At 45.2% G+C, this 17,236-nt stretch overlaps 1 protein-coding gene across 2 annotated transcripts in view; it reads right to left on the bottom strand.

The window, feature by feature from the left end:
- AMBRA1 (autophagy and beclin 1 regulator 1) overlaps positions 1 to 17,236 on the bottom strand; it is a 135,565-nt gene that overhangs the window by 7,288 nt on the left and 111,041 nt on the right. For both annotated transcript variants that reach the window (XM_030948594.1, XM_030948595.1), the window contains exons 16-18: positions 13,011 to 13,103; positions 11,276 to 11,469; positions 1,594 to 2,080 (exon numbers count right to left, since the gene is read on the bottom strand). In XM_030948594.1, the coding sequence (XP_030804454.1) occupies positions 1,594 to 2,080; positions 11,276 to 11,469; positions 13,011 to 13,103 (774 nt within the window). The remainder of the gene's footprint in view (positions 1 to 1,593; positions 2,081 to 11,275; positions 11,470 to 13,010; positions 13,104 to 17,236) is intronic.

Below are 17,236 nucleotides of genomic sequence, written 5' to 3'. Positions count from 1 at the left end.
AGCAGCTGCTGGCAGGTGCTCAGACAGCACTGGAAACATCCCTCACACCACAGTGGTAACAGAGGACTGTGCATTCCTCTATCCAGAACAGCCAGATACTGCAACCCTCTTCTGCATCAAGGGGTCAGCAAGACAGACCACTCTGTGCTTGCCCAAGATGTTCAGTGCTGCACCTCTACACAGCTTTTTACACAGGATAGGTGAAATGCCCTTCTTTCTCCTTAGTGCAGTACTTGAATGATGGGAAATGCAGAGGTGCCTGCTCATCTCCAGGCTGGTTAAGATGCGATTTGCAAGTAAGACTCCCAAAAGCACCTCCTTGTTTCCCAGTTTTGGACTTTCAACTCACAGGCTGAGTCTGCTTTCCTCCGGGGAAAGGGGTGGTCATCATCTGACATTTGCATGCTGCCTAGAGCTTCTGAGATGGATATATCTATCCCCAAGGCCAAAGACAGAGACAACCATCACACAAATGAAGACAGGAGGTCAAGCAAGGGTTTGCCATATTTTAATGACATTGATCTTTGGTGTTTCCCTCGTCAGCACTCACACTCTCCCCGTACTTCCTCCATAAGCCTGCTAGGGATGGAGAGTTACAAACGAAAAGGAAAATCACATTTGAGACTAAAAACAAAGTATCAGAGCCTTGACTTTTCCACTAGAAACTACATGTACAAGGTCAAGATTTCACATGCAACACCTTACATCACAGACCCATACCTCACACCCTGGCCTGGAGCTGAAAAGAGACTTCCTGCCCCCTGTCAAGGATGTGCAGCTCAGTCCTGGCACCACGAAACCACTGGAGTGGCTCATTCGTGTTAATATTGGCACAGCTTAGAATATCCTTGTGAGAACTGCATCCTGATTAGAGAGCAGTAGCCCTTGTCCCTCTACCCATCCATATGGCATCTCTGCTTCGATTCCTGCCAAGTCCTAAACTAACTCTAAAAAGGAAAGATTCCACCTGTGAGCATATCCTGAGCCATGCAGGTTCTGGTGAAGCCCAGTTCTTCCCAGAAAAGACCACAGCATAGGCAGGACTGGTCTCAGAACACCACAATCTGGGGGAGCAGTGCTGTGCTATGGAGAGGGACTGTGGCCTGGAAGACTCCTCCACTCCAGCAACAGAGCTGGAGCATCACACCTGGGTTTGCCCAGTACTGCCTGTCTCCAGAAGGATGCTGCAGGCCCCATTCCCTTTCTTCACTCTACTGTTCAGCTCCATGGGTATAAAAGGGCAGGAAAAAGGAAAGGAAAAAGGCTTTACAAAGGATGACACACCAAGTTGCAGGGCTTAGCTCCGGAGATGCCATGGGGCTTCAAAATTTGGCTGATGTGCAGCAAGTGTGGTTTGTATTCCTGTTAACTCCTCAGCGGTGGGAATGTTGGAAGTTAAGTATGCTTTCTTTCCCATGGCTTCCCTTGCAATTCTTATCCCTTCCCCCATCACCCAGGACAGAGAAGCCCTCTGAACCACCAGCATCCTGTTAGAGCCACCCATCCCTGCTCTTCCAGCTCCTGGCCAGCTGTGAGGTACAGGTCTCTGCTGAGCAGTACAAGGGTAGCACCAATACACAACTCAATCTCTACCTGTTCCTCGACTCCCCACTGGTGCTGTCATTACTACAGAAGTTGGTACTGTCAGGAAGATGGTTATTGTTAGTTAGGTCACTGTATTCAGTTGGTCCCTCGGTGTCCATGGAGGACTGGGCCTGCTCTGGCAGATCCAGGTCACCAGCGCTTTGTCCTTCACTCCCACTAGGGGCTGTCCGCGGGCTCAGGCCATGCTCCGGCAGCTGCATGGACTCCGACAGGATCCGTCCCTCCAGCTCTGTGCCCAGCTGCTGAGAGGTGGACTGCTGTGCTGACGTGCCCTCAGCTCCAGTGGGCTCTGTGCCAGTCTGAGAGCTGCGGTGGATCCGGTGGCTCACAATGATGTTGTTGCCAAAGCCGCCCATGGACGCCATGGTGGTGCTCTGCTCCCGCTGAACCACGGCAGTCATGCCACCTTCTGCCATCAGCCTTTGAATCCTACTCAGGGCATCCTCCCCACTGGCCCCATATTCTGGACCTTCACCTGCAAAAGAAAGCAGAAGCAACTCTGGTGCACAAGGCAAACTATGACACAAAATAAAGCATGCAGAGTAGTTGCATCATGCAGTGTGCGTGTGCTGGGACAGAAGATGAAGGTTCTATTCCAGACAGAGCCCAGTATTTTATTTCCATAACTTGCCACTTGGTTAAGTGTCAAACAAAGGCAATGAATTCTGCCAAGAAAATCTTGGTAATTTCCACAGGTAACCCTCAGAGATTTTCATGTCCAAGCCTTGGAAAAGCAGCTCTTATCTAGCCATGAAGATGGGGGAACGGGTAGTAACCAAAGAGGCAGGATGCTTTATCACAGCTGTAGAGATTATCTTGCCAGCCCCATGGGGACAGGAAGAGACACCTCAGTTTGCACTGCAATAAACCAAACAGTTCACCATGGCTTTTAGAGAACTCCATGGCTTTTCCTAATTCACCTGTTTGAGAAGCAGGCAGATACACACTGGCAATGTCCCCAGTGTCAATCTAGGGAGGACAAAAGAAGCTGGCCAACAGCAGACAGCAGCTACAGAACATGGTCTTCCACATAAGCTATGATCAAGCGTGTAGGCTCCTGCTCCCCTTGACTGCTATCTTTCAAGGAATACAAAAAACATCTCAAGACCTACAGTCTTTGTCTACTCTTATCTCTGAGGCTTCCCTTTATTGTCAGGCTGTAGTGAGCTCTGAGAGAACCATCGTCAGATACTTTGGTTGCTCAAGATTACTTCAGGAGAACAAAATCTCACCACAGAATTGTCCATGTAGAAGATTAAAACACCATGACAGGGAAGTTCACTCCAGTTCAGTTTCTCAACATCCTCCTTTTGCTACAAACCCTACCCGGAGCATTTGAGGAGAACAATCTGTAATAATAAACTGCTAGGAACATTCCACAGTGGGATCTTGCTGATTCTTATTAAAGAAATAAATCTCACTCCCACCTCTATGAAGCTATCACAGTGCTGATTTGAGGAGAAAGCCGTGAGCTCTCCTGGCACCAAGGAAATGAACACAAATGTCAACAAGGCTAGATGTAGGGAGGAGTTAAAACACAATAAAAAACAAAATGCCACACTGACTAGGAAAACAAAAATACTTGGGGCTGTGGAGTTTAATATCTTTATCCATGATTTGGATGAGGGGATTCTAGTGCACTCTCACTAAGTTCACAGTTGACAGTAAGTTGGTTGGGAGTGTTGACATGCTGGAGGGTAGAAAGGGTCTGAGAAGGAATCTGGACAGGCTAGGTCAAGGGCAAAGACCAATTGCATGAGGTTCAACAAGGTGCCCTTGAGTCACAACAGTCCCAGGTGGCACTACAGGCTGGGGAAAGGGGGCTGGAAAGCTGCTCAGCAGAAAATGTCCTGGGGGTGCTGGCTGACAGTGGCTGAGCATGATCCAGTGTGTGTCCAGGTGGCCAAGAAGGCCAATGGCCTGTATCAGCAATAGTATGGCCAGCAGGATCAGGGCAGATTGTCTCCCTGTACACAGCACTAGTGAGGCCATGCCTTGAACCCTGTGCCCAGCTTTGGGCCCCTCACAACAAGAAAGGTCATTGAGGTACTGGAACACATCCAGAGAAAGGCAATGATTCTGGTGAAAGGTCTGGAGCACACGTCATAAGAAGAGCAGCTGAGGGAACTGAGGTTGTTTAGCCTGGAGAAAAGCAGGCTCAGGGGAGACCTTATCACTCTCTACAACTGCCTGAAAGGAGGTGCAGCCAATCTCTTCTCCCAGTTAACCAGCAACAGGACAAGAAGAAATGGCCTCAAGATGCACCAGGGAAGGTTCAGGGTGGACATTAGGAAGAATTTTTTCCACTGAGACAGTGGTTACTCATTTAAACTGCTCAGGGAAGTGGTGGAGTCACAATTCCTGGAACTATTCAATAAATGACTGGACATGGCAATTAGTGCTACAGTTTAGTTACACAGTGGTGTTCGGCCAAAGGTTGAATTTGATGATCTTGGAGGTGTTCTCCAACCTAAATGATTGGATGATCACATATCCAGCATGCGAGCTAAGATACTCAGCAAAGTCCACACCATGCCACTCAAGAGACGCCATGCAGTCAGTGACAGCTTATTCCCTTTTCTCATGGGCTCAGTGGTACTTGCATCAAGCACTGCCAGCATCCCCCACCACAGGACAGTTAATTTCATCCTCAAGGAAGTCTGCTGACATATTGTCCTCCTGCAGAAATATTATGGACATTAAGGGCAAATTTACATCTCACCAGTAGTGTAAGTAGATTCCTGCTAGGAATGCAGTAAACCTGCTACACGCACTATACCTTGCCCCTCAATAAGAGCATCAGTGAGACCACAGAGACACCTGTAACCACATGAAAATCTGCAGCACAGCCTAAGAGGAGTGAGTAAGAATACCCCCTGGGCAGACCCTGACCCACAACTCTAGCAGAAAAATCCTATTCAGGACGTGGCTGATGCATGAACTCGGAACTTGGCTGATGAGTACAAAGACTGAGGACAGAGGCAGCTATTATACTGGAAAACTCCAGTGTGAGAAACACGCATGCCAAGGGATACTGAAACATTAATCATGAGCAGAACTAAGTGGAAGTTTTGAGAAGCATGGTTTTGGATTCAGTCATCACATCCTTCTGAGGGCATAGTCGTACTTCATTACCAACCATCTAGCCAGGCCAAGATTTGCAACCTGGTCTAGAGACATGCCAGACAGGCCTATCTACACAACTCCTGAAACAGCAGGTACTGCACTCTTGATAGATCACTTACTATAAACGAGTCCAGTACAGAAGCACTGGAACAGCAAAACAGCAAGGACTCCCAGCCAGCCAATGCTCCTCAACATTACAAACATATGCTTCACCACAGCACCCCTCGCTCTTCCCTGCCCCTAAATTACCATATGCCATGGCTGAATTTCCAACTGAGGCATCTACTTGCTCAGAAGACAGGCAAGGGCTGATGCCACAGCAGGAATCAGTAAGGCATGAACCTTCAGATCCCAGAGATACAGCAATGTTGGAAATTTCCAGCCCATCAAGAGCCAGAAGTGAGCCTCACCATTCAAGCAGCCAACAAACACCTCTGCTTTGGGGACTGTCCTCCCCTTTTCCTCTCTCAGGTTTCAACAATGACTTTGGCTGACTAGCTCAGAGCAAAGCTTGCTGTGCCATTTGCCTTGAGCTGAGCTACAGCACAGAGTCACACACGGCCCGTTCCTACTGCCTGGTGACTCCCACACACATTCTTTCACCCGGCTGCCAATGCAGACTACATTAGTATTCAGAGCAAGTGAAATAAGCTGACTTCCATTTGGTGAAGGTTCAGGGTGGCCACAAAGGCAAAAACAACAGCAATGCTGTAAACAACACACATATTAGCTTGCTGCAGTGCTGTGCTCCTACAAATGTTTTCTACTGTAACCAAACTGACCTTTCCAGAGGTCCAAACTCCCATCTATTCCAAACACAGAACAAAACATTACTCTTGAGAGCAATTATCCCAAAGACCAGAGGATTTCTGTCAATGTAGCTGTCTCAAACATTTCGCTAAATATTCCCTAGCTAATGCGTCTGTTTTTAAAAGTCCTCTATGCTACTCCAGCAAGACAAGAATTTGACACAGAAAACTATGCAGGCAAAACATCTTGCAAACTTTTGATGAAGCTGGGCATAAGGCAGGGTATTTCCACTTCTAAAGGAAGCGCACTCGGAAGTAATTAGAGGAAGTACAACTTGTTTATCTCTGGGCATGGATGGCACACTCCTGATGGAATGCAAAGTCCCCAGAAGCAAGGATGAGATCAGACTCCCCTGTGTCTGTGCAATATACTGACATTGCTCTTGAATTTTCTTCTGTTTTCAACATTCCTCTTTGTAAAACCAGCTGTAGTTAGGAACCATGTTTGCAAACAAAGCTTCAAAATTAGAACAGTAAGCACTGCGGAGATAACTAAGTCTTCAGAGAACATGAAATAATAGCTCTGAGGTGCGAGCTGCCCCACTAATTCAGATGCTCAAAGATAAAAATATCAGCATTTTTACATTAATTCACCCCTTGCATAAGAATAGAAAAGGGAGGGGCACACCACAGTATAACCAGCTATGAATAATTATATCTCCCTTAATGCCACAATAATTACTTTTTTTTCCAACCAAGCCCAGAAACATGTTCATACTTCCTTTCTGAAGTAGTTAATCCAAACAACTCCACAGAACTCAGAAAAAATACAACTGCTTTAACTTGTAATAGTTTTCTTAGTAATATCTACCTTGGCTATTCATATGAGTGAAACTTACTTTTGTAATGAGAGTTTAAAAGTAGCCCACATAATTTAATCCCAAGAGACCCAAGTACTTGGAGTAGATCACGCTGTAAAGGCTTGCATCGTACATACTTCTAGAACCTAAGTCTATTTTTCGGTAGTGGTTTTCAGAGGATTTTAAAGAGAAATCAAAACTTGCAGTTCTATAGGACCTATGACGCAGATTTTACAGACGGACGGGCAGATGAAAGGCTAAGGGATCTACCCACGTTTCTACTTGGAGGATGAAAAGCAGATCTGGAAGCTGATCTCTGGTGTCCCAGTTCCAATTTCCACACTAACTACACAAAAGTCACATCACATCTGACAACAGCATTGCAAGAACGTGCTCAGTTAACATTAAACAACATGTTTCTTCTTGTCAGCATTCATGAGGCTCGGCTGGGGACAAAGTATTCCTGCCCAAGCAGTCCCTCGACACGTGTTCCTAATGTCTCAGATTAAATAAGTTACATCACATGCAGGCACACTGATTGCTTCTAAGTGCTCCTCAGGCATCCCCAGGATGCTTTGCTTATATCAGGAAAGTTTTGCTTGCATGTACTGTCTTTTCACTATCAATAGTTTCAACAGACTGAATCTCACAAACCCAAGCCTTCATTTTACAACCCTCTTTCCTCTCAAATGAATCTGCTGCAACCTCTGAAAGCAGTTGGAACTGATGGAAATTTATACTGGCTGGTGGTAAACACTTCAACCCAGCAAGTTATAAACTGTATATGGCATGACAGCATATGTTGCTCCTCCAAAGACAGGCAAAGTAGCAACCCAGTGACAGCAAATATTCGGATGGCTACAATTTCAGTAACTCCTAACATGTGCCTACTTGCACAACAAGCACTGAGTTTTAAGCCTGAAAGACAATGCAGATGGTAGGAAATCAGATGACAATTGCTTTCCAGTTATTTGTTGTTGTTTTTTTTTTTCCTCTTTAAAAACTGGATTACCTGAAAGACAGGTAATCTCTCAACAGCCAGGGAACAGCATGGGCCCACTATCAAACAAGTGTCCTGCAGCTCTGCAGAAGTCCCTCTCCCTCAGCCTGCAGCAGCTTTGGCACAATTGCAGACCCTGCAGTTACTGCCCTTGCACTGTATTCCGAAGATCCAACAGCCTGAACAAGTGGCAGCCACAGCCTGACCCAGTCTGGACCAGGAATTACAATTTTTAAAGGTTAAAACTTTGGGCCATTAAATCTCATTAGGAATTTTTGTTGGGTTTTAAGTGAGATTCAATCTGCCAGTTGAATACAGAAATACAGATCCCACTCCCATTATGCCTGTCTATTTGCAAGGAAAACATAGTGTAACGCCCAACAGATTGTTTCTAATTAAGGGTGCCTCAAAGTTACAACTCTATCACTATTTCCACTATGTCTGTCAGCTTAAAAGAAAACAGGAGACAGTTCAAACACTGTTTTAAGTATTTCTTGGTACCTCTCCTAGTTTTCTCTCAACTCTAACTACCTTTCCTTTATGTGTGGCATGGAAGCAGAGTTCACAAGTCTGCTATTAACTGCTGCAAAACAGAAAGATTCAGACATTAGAGGGATTCACTTCTAATAAAGTCATCATATATTCATTCCTCCAAAGGAGGTAGAAAGATAATCAGAGCAGCAAAGTCCCCGCAGAGCTTTGCATGAGAAAAGGAAACTATTTATACCCGCACAGAACTTAATTAGATTTCTGATGCAATTCTACATACTCTCTTTTTTTTGTACAGTAAGCACATATCTGCAAGAAATGCCCTGAGCCAGAATTCCCCACAACAGCAGGGCTGACAGGACAGAGGACAGAAACCCACTCTCAGGGTGGCATTAGCCTTTCTTTTATTTTTTTTAAACCTTACAAGGGTTTTTTTTTCAGTTGGTTGGTCAGTTGGTCAGGGCTTTTTCACCCCTCATGGCAGGGCAATAACTAGACCACTTTCCTTTACATTACTCAGAATCACACTTGATTTATCCATTCTGCTGATGATAATTCTGCTAAGCCTTTACACAGTGATTTCCATCTTGAAAGCCCCATACAAAACACGAATTAATCTCCACAGCCCCTGGTGTGCTGTACTACGGGAAGATTAATTCCCATTTACTAGATGATTAATAATTTGCCCTGGGTCATACCCCAAGTTACTGGTAGCACATTTCTCACATTTCTTCTTTTTTTTTTTTTTTTTTTTGCCTTTTTGCCCCTGACATCTAGATCATGCTATTAGGAAACACAGTTTTCCTTCCAGCAGGCACAGTTACGGCACATACAGTGGGTAAATTAGCCATCAGGAAAGCACCACAGCACCTGGTCTTGCCTGTTGCCTGCTGGAACACACTGGATGTGCATCACAAGAGTTGATGATGCTAGGAAAATGGCTGGCTTACCATCACAACCAGCCAGTAATGCTCATGCGTAATGTGAAGCACAAAGATGAGCCAGACCACCAATGCCACAAGCACCTGGCTAACTGCCTAAGGTGTCGGTAAAAGCAGAAGAAAATTTGTCTCTCTGCTTCATGTCAGGTCTTTGTACTATTCTTCTATTGTGTACTACTATTGATTTTTTGATCCTTCATCCTCCTGACCATTATAGACTTCACAGTTCCCTGTTTCAAGTTACTCTTGAGCCCTTACACAGGAATTTCCACTGAGGATGCAACTGGCATAGGAACTGACCAACAACAGGTAAAACGCCTTGGCTCATCTCTGATGCACATGTTTAAACTGCAGTAACTCCTTTGTTCTACAGGCCCCAATACAGCTGACAAGAGTGACACCTCATTTTGCAGGTGTGGCCATTTGCAAGGGGACATGTGGTAAGTCAATGTCTGAGATGGAAATTGCACCAGATGTGGAACTTGCTGATCTTCTTCCAAGCAAGAAAGAGAGATGAAGAGAAGTACCTGTCCCAGGCTTGTTATTTACACTGCTTTTCTTCCAAATGTTACATATTTTTCTTCTTTGTAGATATCCTGCCAAGGCACTGGTAAAGAACAGCCCTTTCCCTGTCTCATTAACAGTCTAGTTAAAACCTATGATCTAGATCTGGAAATTGAAAAGTTAGAAAGAATAATATAAAGAAACTGTCAGATGATTGCAGAACAGCAGGAGAGAGAAGCAGTGTTGGAGAACTATCCTGGTTTAACTGATTCCAAAAGCCTGCAGCATCAGCCATCATGGCCTTGATGCAAGAAGGTCCCACACTGTGTCATGTTCTCAGTCAGTGTTCCACACTCAGTGGAAGAACCAGTTCCCATGAGTTCAGCATTTGTCCAGACAGTCTGTGTTCCAGTCTTATTCACAGGCCATCAATTGTACCAACCTCCCAGAGAGGTTAATCTCAGCTCTGCTGAGATAAGCAGACGGCAACCCCAGCGGGCAGGAATTTCCCACTTAACTTTGTACAGAAGAGCTGAGATCAGAGAAACACAAAGCCATATCACACATGCTGGATACTACACAGCAGAAAATGTGGAAGAGTCACATACCAAAATGTAACTTTCAGAATGATAGAGAACAAGCAGGCATACAGGCACACACAGGCACGTTGTGGGCTACTTCCCAAAGCCAAGGAGGTTTATCATGAACCAACAACTTCAAAACTGTCTCCCTGATTTTCTCTTGTCTTTCCTATGTATATACTGCCCAACCCCTACCTAGCCAAGCCTTCAGAGCTGAATGAAAGCACAAAGTTACAGTATTGAGACAAGAAGCTTGGATAAATCAATGTTTTCAACAGATTAGTGACTTTGTACAGGAATTGCACAGTAGCTGTTTCCAGCTCCTTACATATTGATAAGTTTTCCTGGACTGCTAACCACTAGAGACATTTTTGTATAGCTGAACTGGGCACTCATCACGTACCTCATCAATCAAACTAAACAGTATCCTCAAAGATGCTTTGTGAGAAGTGATTTAGAATGATTTACAGAAGTGATTTTATTTTGTATCAAAACGTTGAGCTTGTGAAGCCTGCAGACCTCTGGTGTAAGTTGGAGGATCAAGCTGAACTCTAACACAGAGGCAGAAAGGATAACTCTCTGCAGCTTGCAGCCTTGATGATGGTTAGGAGATCAGGAGATGCGTGAGGAATGAAGGCAGTACAGTTGATTCTACACAGAGACAGTGATCTGGAGAAGAATGAAATTTCCTTCCTCAAAGCATGGGAAAAAGACAACTTTTCTATTCATATGGCCAAAGATTCACTCTCCCAATCATCTGTGCCTGGCTACAGGTAAATTTGGTGGGAGAAATCTTTGCTGAAGAGATAAAAGGAGTATCCAAATGCCCTGACAGGATGTGGACTGTTTAGTGTGTTTTTATTTTGCAGGTTATTGTTTGATTTGTTGTTTGGTAGTTTTTTGGGCTTTTTTCCCCTTGCTTTTGGAGTGACACAGATTTGTCTTTGTCATTCAGTTGAGCCAGGTGTTGGTTAATCTCTTTGCTACTTAGCTACTTTTCTGCCAAGTTTCAAACCCTTTCCTCCCACATCCAGTTGTTAACCCCTCCTGTCCCAAGGAGTTTTCCTCCCTTGTATCCCTTGCCCTTGTGTTCCACCCCCAGTTCTCCTGATTAGTTTAACATTGTATCCTCCCTTGAGACCTGCCCCCCCTTTATAAGCTGTTGTTGGGACCCCGAGACTCGGGGAGTGTGACATCAAATAAAGTAACGCAGTGCCACGGCAGGCCCGTGCTGCTGCTGTGGCCTTTTGTTCTGCGTTGCGCCTCCACTGGTAGCTGGGAATCTGCGGAGCCCCGAAAGGGGGACTGTCGCCCCCTCCCCCGTCACCACCTAGCCAGGACGTGCGACAGTGGACCATATGTGGAAACTCATAAATCACGAGGTAAACTCTGTCAGATAAACCACTGATTGACCTCCTACCTTCACCAGTCCCTGCAGAGGTGGATTCCTGCTCCTGTACCTCCCTCTCTGTCTGAGTCTCGGCATTCTGCAGCTGAGGCGCCAAGGTCTGGGTACCTTGTGATGTCACAGAGGTGGGGGGATTTCGGGGTTGTAGGCCTATGGCATTCATCAGGCCCATGTCCCTGTCTGTCCTCCAAGTAGCTCTGCTGGTTCTGAAAAGAGAGAAAAACAATTAAGACCAGGATCACTGGAGGCAACATGCCCAAGCAAGACTGAAACATGAACGAGAGGCTCTTCTTGCCTCCACTCCAACCAGGCACCTGCTTGCCAACATGAGGATGGTGATGAAAGGAATTGTGACCTGCACTTATTTAAACACACTGATCTCTTGAGTTTCAAGCCAACAGAGTCTTAGAGTCCACTCACCCTTGCACAGAAGCAGCATGTCTTACAGGCACTGAGAGATATCCCTGCAGCATCATTAAGCCTGCAGAACAACGGTCTTGGAGTCACTGTGTTGAGGAGGCCCACAGCGTGCAGTGCAGAAGCACAAACACAAAACCTTCTGTACAGCAGGGCAGTTTTAACTCCCATGGATGTGGCCTGTAGCCTTTCCCTCCTCTGGACTTCCTAGTTTGTCAGCTTCGCACATGAATGCACTCCAGCAGGCATTTCCGCCCATTCCCGTCAGACAAGGGAAATCCTGTGTCCTCAAAAGCAAACAACAGGAACGACCTCAAGGCTCATTAGCTTCTCAGACTCAAACAGCTGAAGTGTACCATGCTGCAGCTGAGTCTTCACAATGCCACAGCCCTGTTTTCTAAACTGACCTCTAAGTGCTGGGAAAGGTCAAAAGATTCAAGGAAAGACTGCCTCATTTACAACCTTTTTTTCATAAGGCTTTGAAACCTGCTACACTTTTTTTGCTCTCTCTTTGAGCTAGTTCATTCTGCACCAGTATTTCTGTCTTCAAGCTGCCATTATATCAGACTGAGTATGAACCATCAGAAACTTAAGTAGTGGCAACATCCACTCATACAGCAGAGTAAAGAATCTCTACTGCTTATTTTTCACCCACAATGAGACCGAGGCCGTAGGACAGCCCAGACATTTGCCCTGTAAACAAGCTCACAACTTCCTTGGTATGCTGAAGCTCACAACTCAGAAACACAACTACCACCCTCTTGCTGAGAACAGCTGGCTTACAGAGAAATACTTGTCACTATGGCAAGAAGCAATGGACTGCAGCATCACCCTTGTGTTCAGAACAACAACATGGGCATCACTGGACAGACTGAAACAGCCAATGGGGACATCAAGAGATTTAGCTTTATTTTTGAAGTTTACTACCGAGAAACAACTGTCCCATGACAAGCAATTAAAAAGATGAAAATCAATCACTGGGTAGGCACCGTATATTTGCCCTTATCTCTGCCAATTCCCCCGTTCTTCAGTTACCTTCCAAAGGCCATTTGCTTTACATGGTGTTTTTGATGCATCAAGCCCCACATGTTCCTCCCACAGCTGTTACTGGGGCCCTGAATGACACATGTACTTTACTATCACTGGCACTTTTGGGCACTGAATATCCCTTCCTGGAAGAAGGCCAGGTGACCCAAGCAGGCAATACCAAAGAGGGAGAAAATTCCATGCTTAAAGCTGCCAGTGGTAAGGGAACAAAGAAGTGATGTCACAGCTAACAAAAACAGCAGAAAGGGTCAGGTCTCTCTAACCCAACACCCAGGAGACTCACCCAGGCCGCTCAGTACTCCTGCTGCTGGAATGCACAGTGAAGACATTCTCATTCAGCTGGTCCCAGTGGTACTCAACTCCAGAGTTTAAGGCCCTTAAAATGCCAAAGAAGGAAAAAATATTAGTATGACAGGACAGTGCTCCAGCCAGCACACATTACACCCCCACAACATAAATAATGTTGATTCCTGCCCCACAGAAACTGCAGATCTAGCTCACAGTTCACATTTTCATTAAAAGGGTTCATCACCATAAACGACCTTGCAAACATAGTGTGTTGTATTACCAGATTACTCTGGAATATTCCATTCACTTCAATTCAGTGTTAGCACCAAGACACAGCAGAGAGCAGAGAGATTTTCAGGAAATGAAGACATACAACTGTGTGTATAAAATCAGGTTACCCTAACTCCAAGTAACTAAACAAAGAACTGAAATGGAAAGGCCAATTCTCCCTGTGGTGTCTGCAAGCATTTCCTGCACTAGGTAATGGTCAGTAAGACACTGCCCTTATTCAACATCTAAATTCTCTGCAAACGATTCTTATTCTACCTATAGATAATCTTTATGCATCCCTCTCATTGACAGCCACTGTGGAGCAAGGACAGGTGTAGAGGATATTTTAACAAGTTTCCACAGAAGAGCTTGTACTGCATCAGTAGCATGTGTGGCTGTTGATGAAAAATCCAAGCTTGAATTTTATATCTAATGCTACTAAGTATAACGGAACCACCAATGCCCCGGAAACCTCTCACACAGCATTTCCCCAAAAGCTACACCAAGTCAGGCCTTACTACTCACAGGAACAGACTAGGGTATCAACCACTCCTGAAGACAACAAGCAATCACAAAAACAAAACCACCATAATGCTGCAAGTACACATCCCACCAAGAAGAGGGTGAGAGCAAATCCAGCTTTCTCTGTGCCATACAGAAATGTCACAGGACAGGCACTCACTATGCAATCCCAGGCAGCATAGAGATCTCCCACCTACTGCTGGGTTCCACCTTCAGAGGCACTCTGGGCTGCATTAGCATGGAAGGTACTTCCTGCAGTGTTTTGCCACACCATGCTGACAGCTCATATGAGCTGCCTAGGAGTTTTGAAATGGTGCTGTGCACCACCACATGGTTGCTGGACTGCACACACCTGATGGTGCTGGGTAGAGAGCCAGCACTGCTGTGCAGTGGTCACAGAAAGGCAAGTGGGCGGGGAAAACCCACAAACCAACAAAATAAGACCTGTGTAGACACAAGGGAGCTCTGTCTGAAGAGCTGGACTTCCATCACCCTGCAGGCAGGCTCAGAACTAGGGGTAGTCCCATAATCTGAAGAAAGGATTCGCGGCAAATAGTTGGTAGCTGGTTATGGCTCAGGCACAAACGAGATGTTTTACATACATATAAAAACTGTTGTCCCTGTAAAGAAATGCCTCAGCAGAACTGGTAAGAACCCCAGCTTAGAGGATGCTGCAGGTCAGACATGCTGCAATGGGAAAGCAGTGTGTACTGGAGGCCTGGGGCTAGACTGCCAGGATGACAGCACACCAGTTAGGACCCAGGGTGAGAGATGAACAAAATTTGGCCAACAAAATCACACATGGAGGCTACAAGAAGTAACCAGCCACTGGTTTTTTGGGTTTTTTTTGTGCTAAGCTAGTCCTGTGCTGCATTATAACCCATGAAAGCAGCTGCCAGTGAGATGCTGATTTACAAAGGTTTCTGAGTTTACTGACAGATGGTAACTTGTCACTAAAACTGTGCCAGTCCCTCTGGCTGCTCCATCCTCTGCCTAATATCTAATATACTGGCTGAGGATTAGCTGTCACACTTTGCTGTCTGTGAAGCAGCACAGTCCCTAGGCAAGAGAGACTTTCTGACCTCATAGTCAAAATTTCCATAAAAAGTCTAGTGTACTTGGTATCTATAGCTATTACACAACAGAGCCAAGCTGACCCATGCCCTTTTCCCTCTTCTCCCACACATCTTCATGTTTCCCAAAGAACAGGCATGGTCCCTCACAGCTACGTACATTATTAGTATTCCTTGCCAATGTGTGCCTTACTTGTCTTTGCCAGCTTGCCAGCTCTCAAGACAAGAAACCAGAAGACCACAAAGCCTCCCCCAAGCCAAAATGGGAGCTGACAATACCATGTTTCCTCTCTTCCCCCAAACACCACGTTCCTGTAACACACAGAAAGTCCAGCTCCTACATACACACTTCTTTGAGTGGATCAATTTCACTTCTACAAAAGCATCATGGTACCAAGCTGACATGCAGTACACCCATGAAAAGCTCCTGACCATGTTCCTACCTATTCTGCAGAGTCTCACTACTGTACAGTTGGGTTGTTGGACAGCAAAGTCCACTCTAACTTCATGCTGTCAGTTTGCACATGGTTAAATCAACAGGCATTCCAATTGAATGCATAACTTTTCATATTGGTTTTAAACACTGCCATTTATCAGCTGAGCTTCGCTGCCAGGGTCCTATTAGCTATTCCTTTACTGCAAGAGAATCAAGGGCTTTGCCTTCCTTCCCTAGAAGGAGGACCTGTACAGATGGTGCCACTGATCTGGCTGTTGACTCTGGAAACACCTACAAACAGGCTTAGGCCAAGGTCACTACACTTGGCCACCATGGGAATTCAACATTCTCAGCACCATTTTAACCTGGCTTTTTAGTTTGGTGTGTCTCCCTGCTGGGCAAAAGAAGTGGCTCAGAATAAACGGCTGGCACTCCCTGCAGCAGCAAGCACCTTCACTGCTACCTTTCAGTAGTCTCTTCCTTTGACCAGCTACACAAATTACCCTTTCCCAACTCTACCTCTTGCAAAAGCCATAAGGACCACAGCACAATCTCTGTCCTCTTTTGTATGCATCTGGGTACCTCTGAGCTGGAATCCACAGTGGTCTCTTTACAGCCCTAAGATCAGTATCAAGATTGCTCCTAATTGGGTTTTCCACCCTTTAGATGATTGATTGAGCCTATAGAAGAGATGTTTCAGACTGCATCAAGATACAGTGAGGAGAGCATACACCCGAACTTAACAGAGGGCACTGGCTGGGCACTACCTTTCATATGAAGTTCATGTCTCTTCCTAATGAATCAAAATTTCATCAAAGAAATACTGCTATTGTGAGGGCTAAATGCCAGTTTTAACACCATGTTTGCATTAGAAACTTGATCACATAATCAGACCTTAAACCAACTTCAGTACACAACAACATGTGTGTGACAACCACAATTACTTTGGTTTAAATCAGATTTTCAATTAAGCTTACGATTTGCTCTGGTTTAGCCACACCTATTTAAAATAGTGCAATCTCCCTTCTCAGAAAGCCTAAAGGTTTTTTAGCTCCCATTGCAAAATACTGCTTGAATTTTGTAAATGAGCAGCCTTTCACAGTATGTTTCCCAGGAGATTTGCAAATCAAGGCCTGACGATTCATTCCAAAGAAGCAGAGCTTACACTGGAGAAATGAATATTTTTCAGGTAATGTAAGCATTTAACTTTTGCTTCATCAAACTCTAGACATAGAAATGCTAGAAGCACTTTACATTTTTCAAGGCATAAGGTAGAAGCTCGGTGTAGCATGGAGCCACTTGGATGTGGATGCAGTAAAAAGGACATTTGTTGCCCAGGGCTTTAGGGTGAAAAATTGCAATTCTCCGCACTGTGTCAGTCATGGACAGTGAAGTCCACTTAGTCAAGTTCTTACTTTATTCCCTTTTATGGCTGTCACTAAGCTCTCTAAGCCCTCCCTGGAAATTTCCATTAGCTTTGTTACATGCAGAGCTGCTCACAGCCTGGATTTCCCAGCAGGGATCTGTTCTAAGATGGACTTTTCCTTCACGCTTATGTCCAGCTCATATTATTAACGAGCTTGGAGAGGATGAAGGGCGCAGACTTGCAGGCTTTGCTGAAAGTCAAATAAGGATTCAGAGTGGAGCTTGTTAAGTATTAAGAGCCAACAATTTAGCAAGCGTCTCCCTCTACACAGAAGTATTACCTACACAGCTCAGTTATGACTCCAGGAAGAAATTACGACCAAGTACTAGGAATTAATGACAACATTGTTAACAAATTACAAGAGAGCTGAAATGCAATTTAGCGCACTTGCTTAACCAGTATTTGAAGGGTAAATTGACAAAGCACAGGTCAGCACAAACAGACTCAGACATGTGGGTAACCCCCCCAGCTGGCATATCCAAAACTGGGAGTTG

The sequence above is a fragment of the Camarhynchus parvulus genome, chromosome 5 (assembly GCF_901933205.1).
Source record: "Camarhynchus parvulus chromosome 5, STF_HiC, whole genome shotgun sequence".
NCBI lineage: Eukaryota > Metazoa > Chordata > Aves > Passeriformes > Thraupidae > Camarhynchus > Camarhynchus parvulus.
Note: the sequence above shows the minus strand (reverse complement) of the source record. Positions and strands in the feature narration are given on the sequence as shown.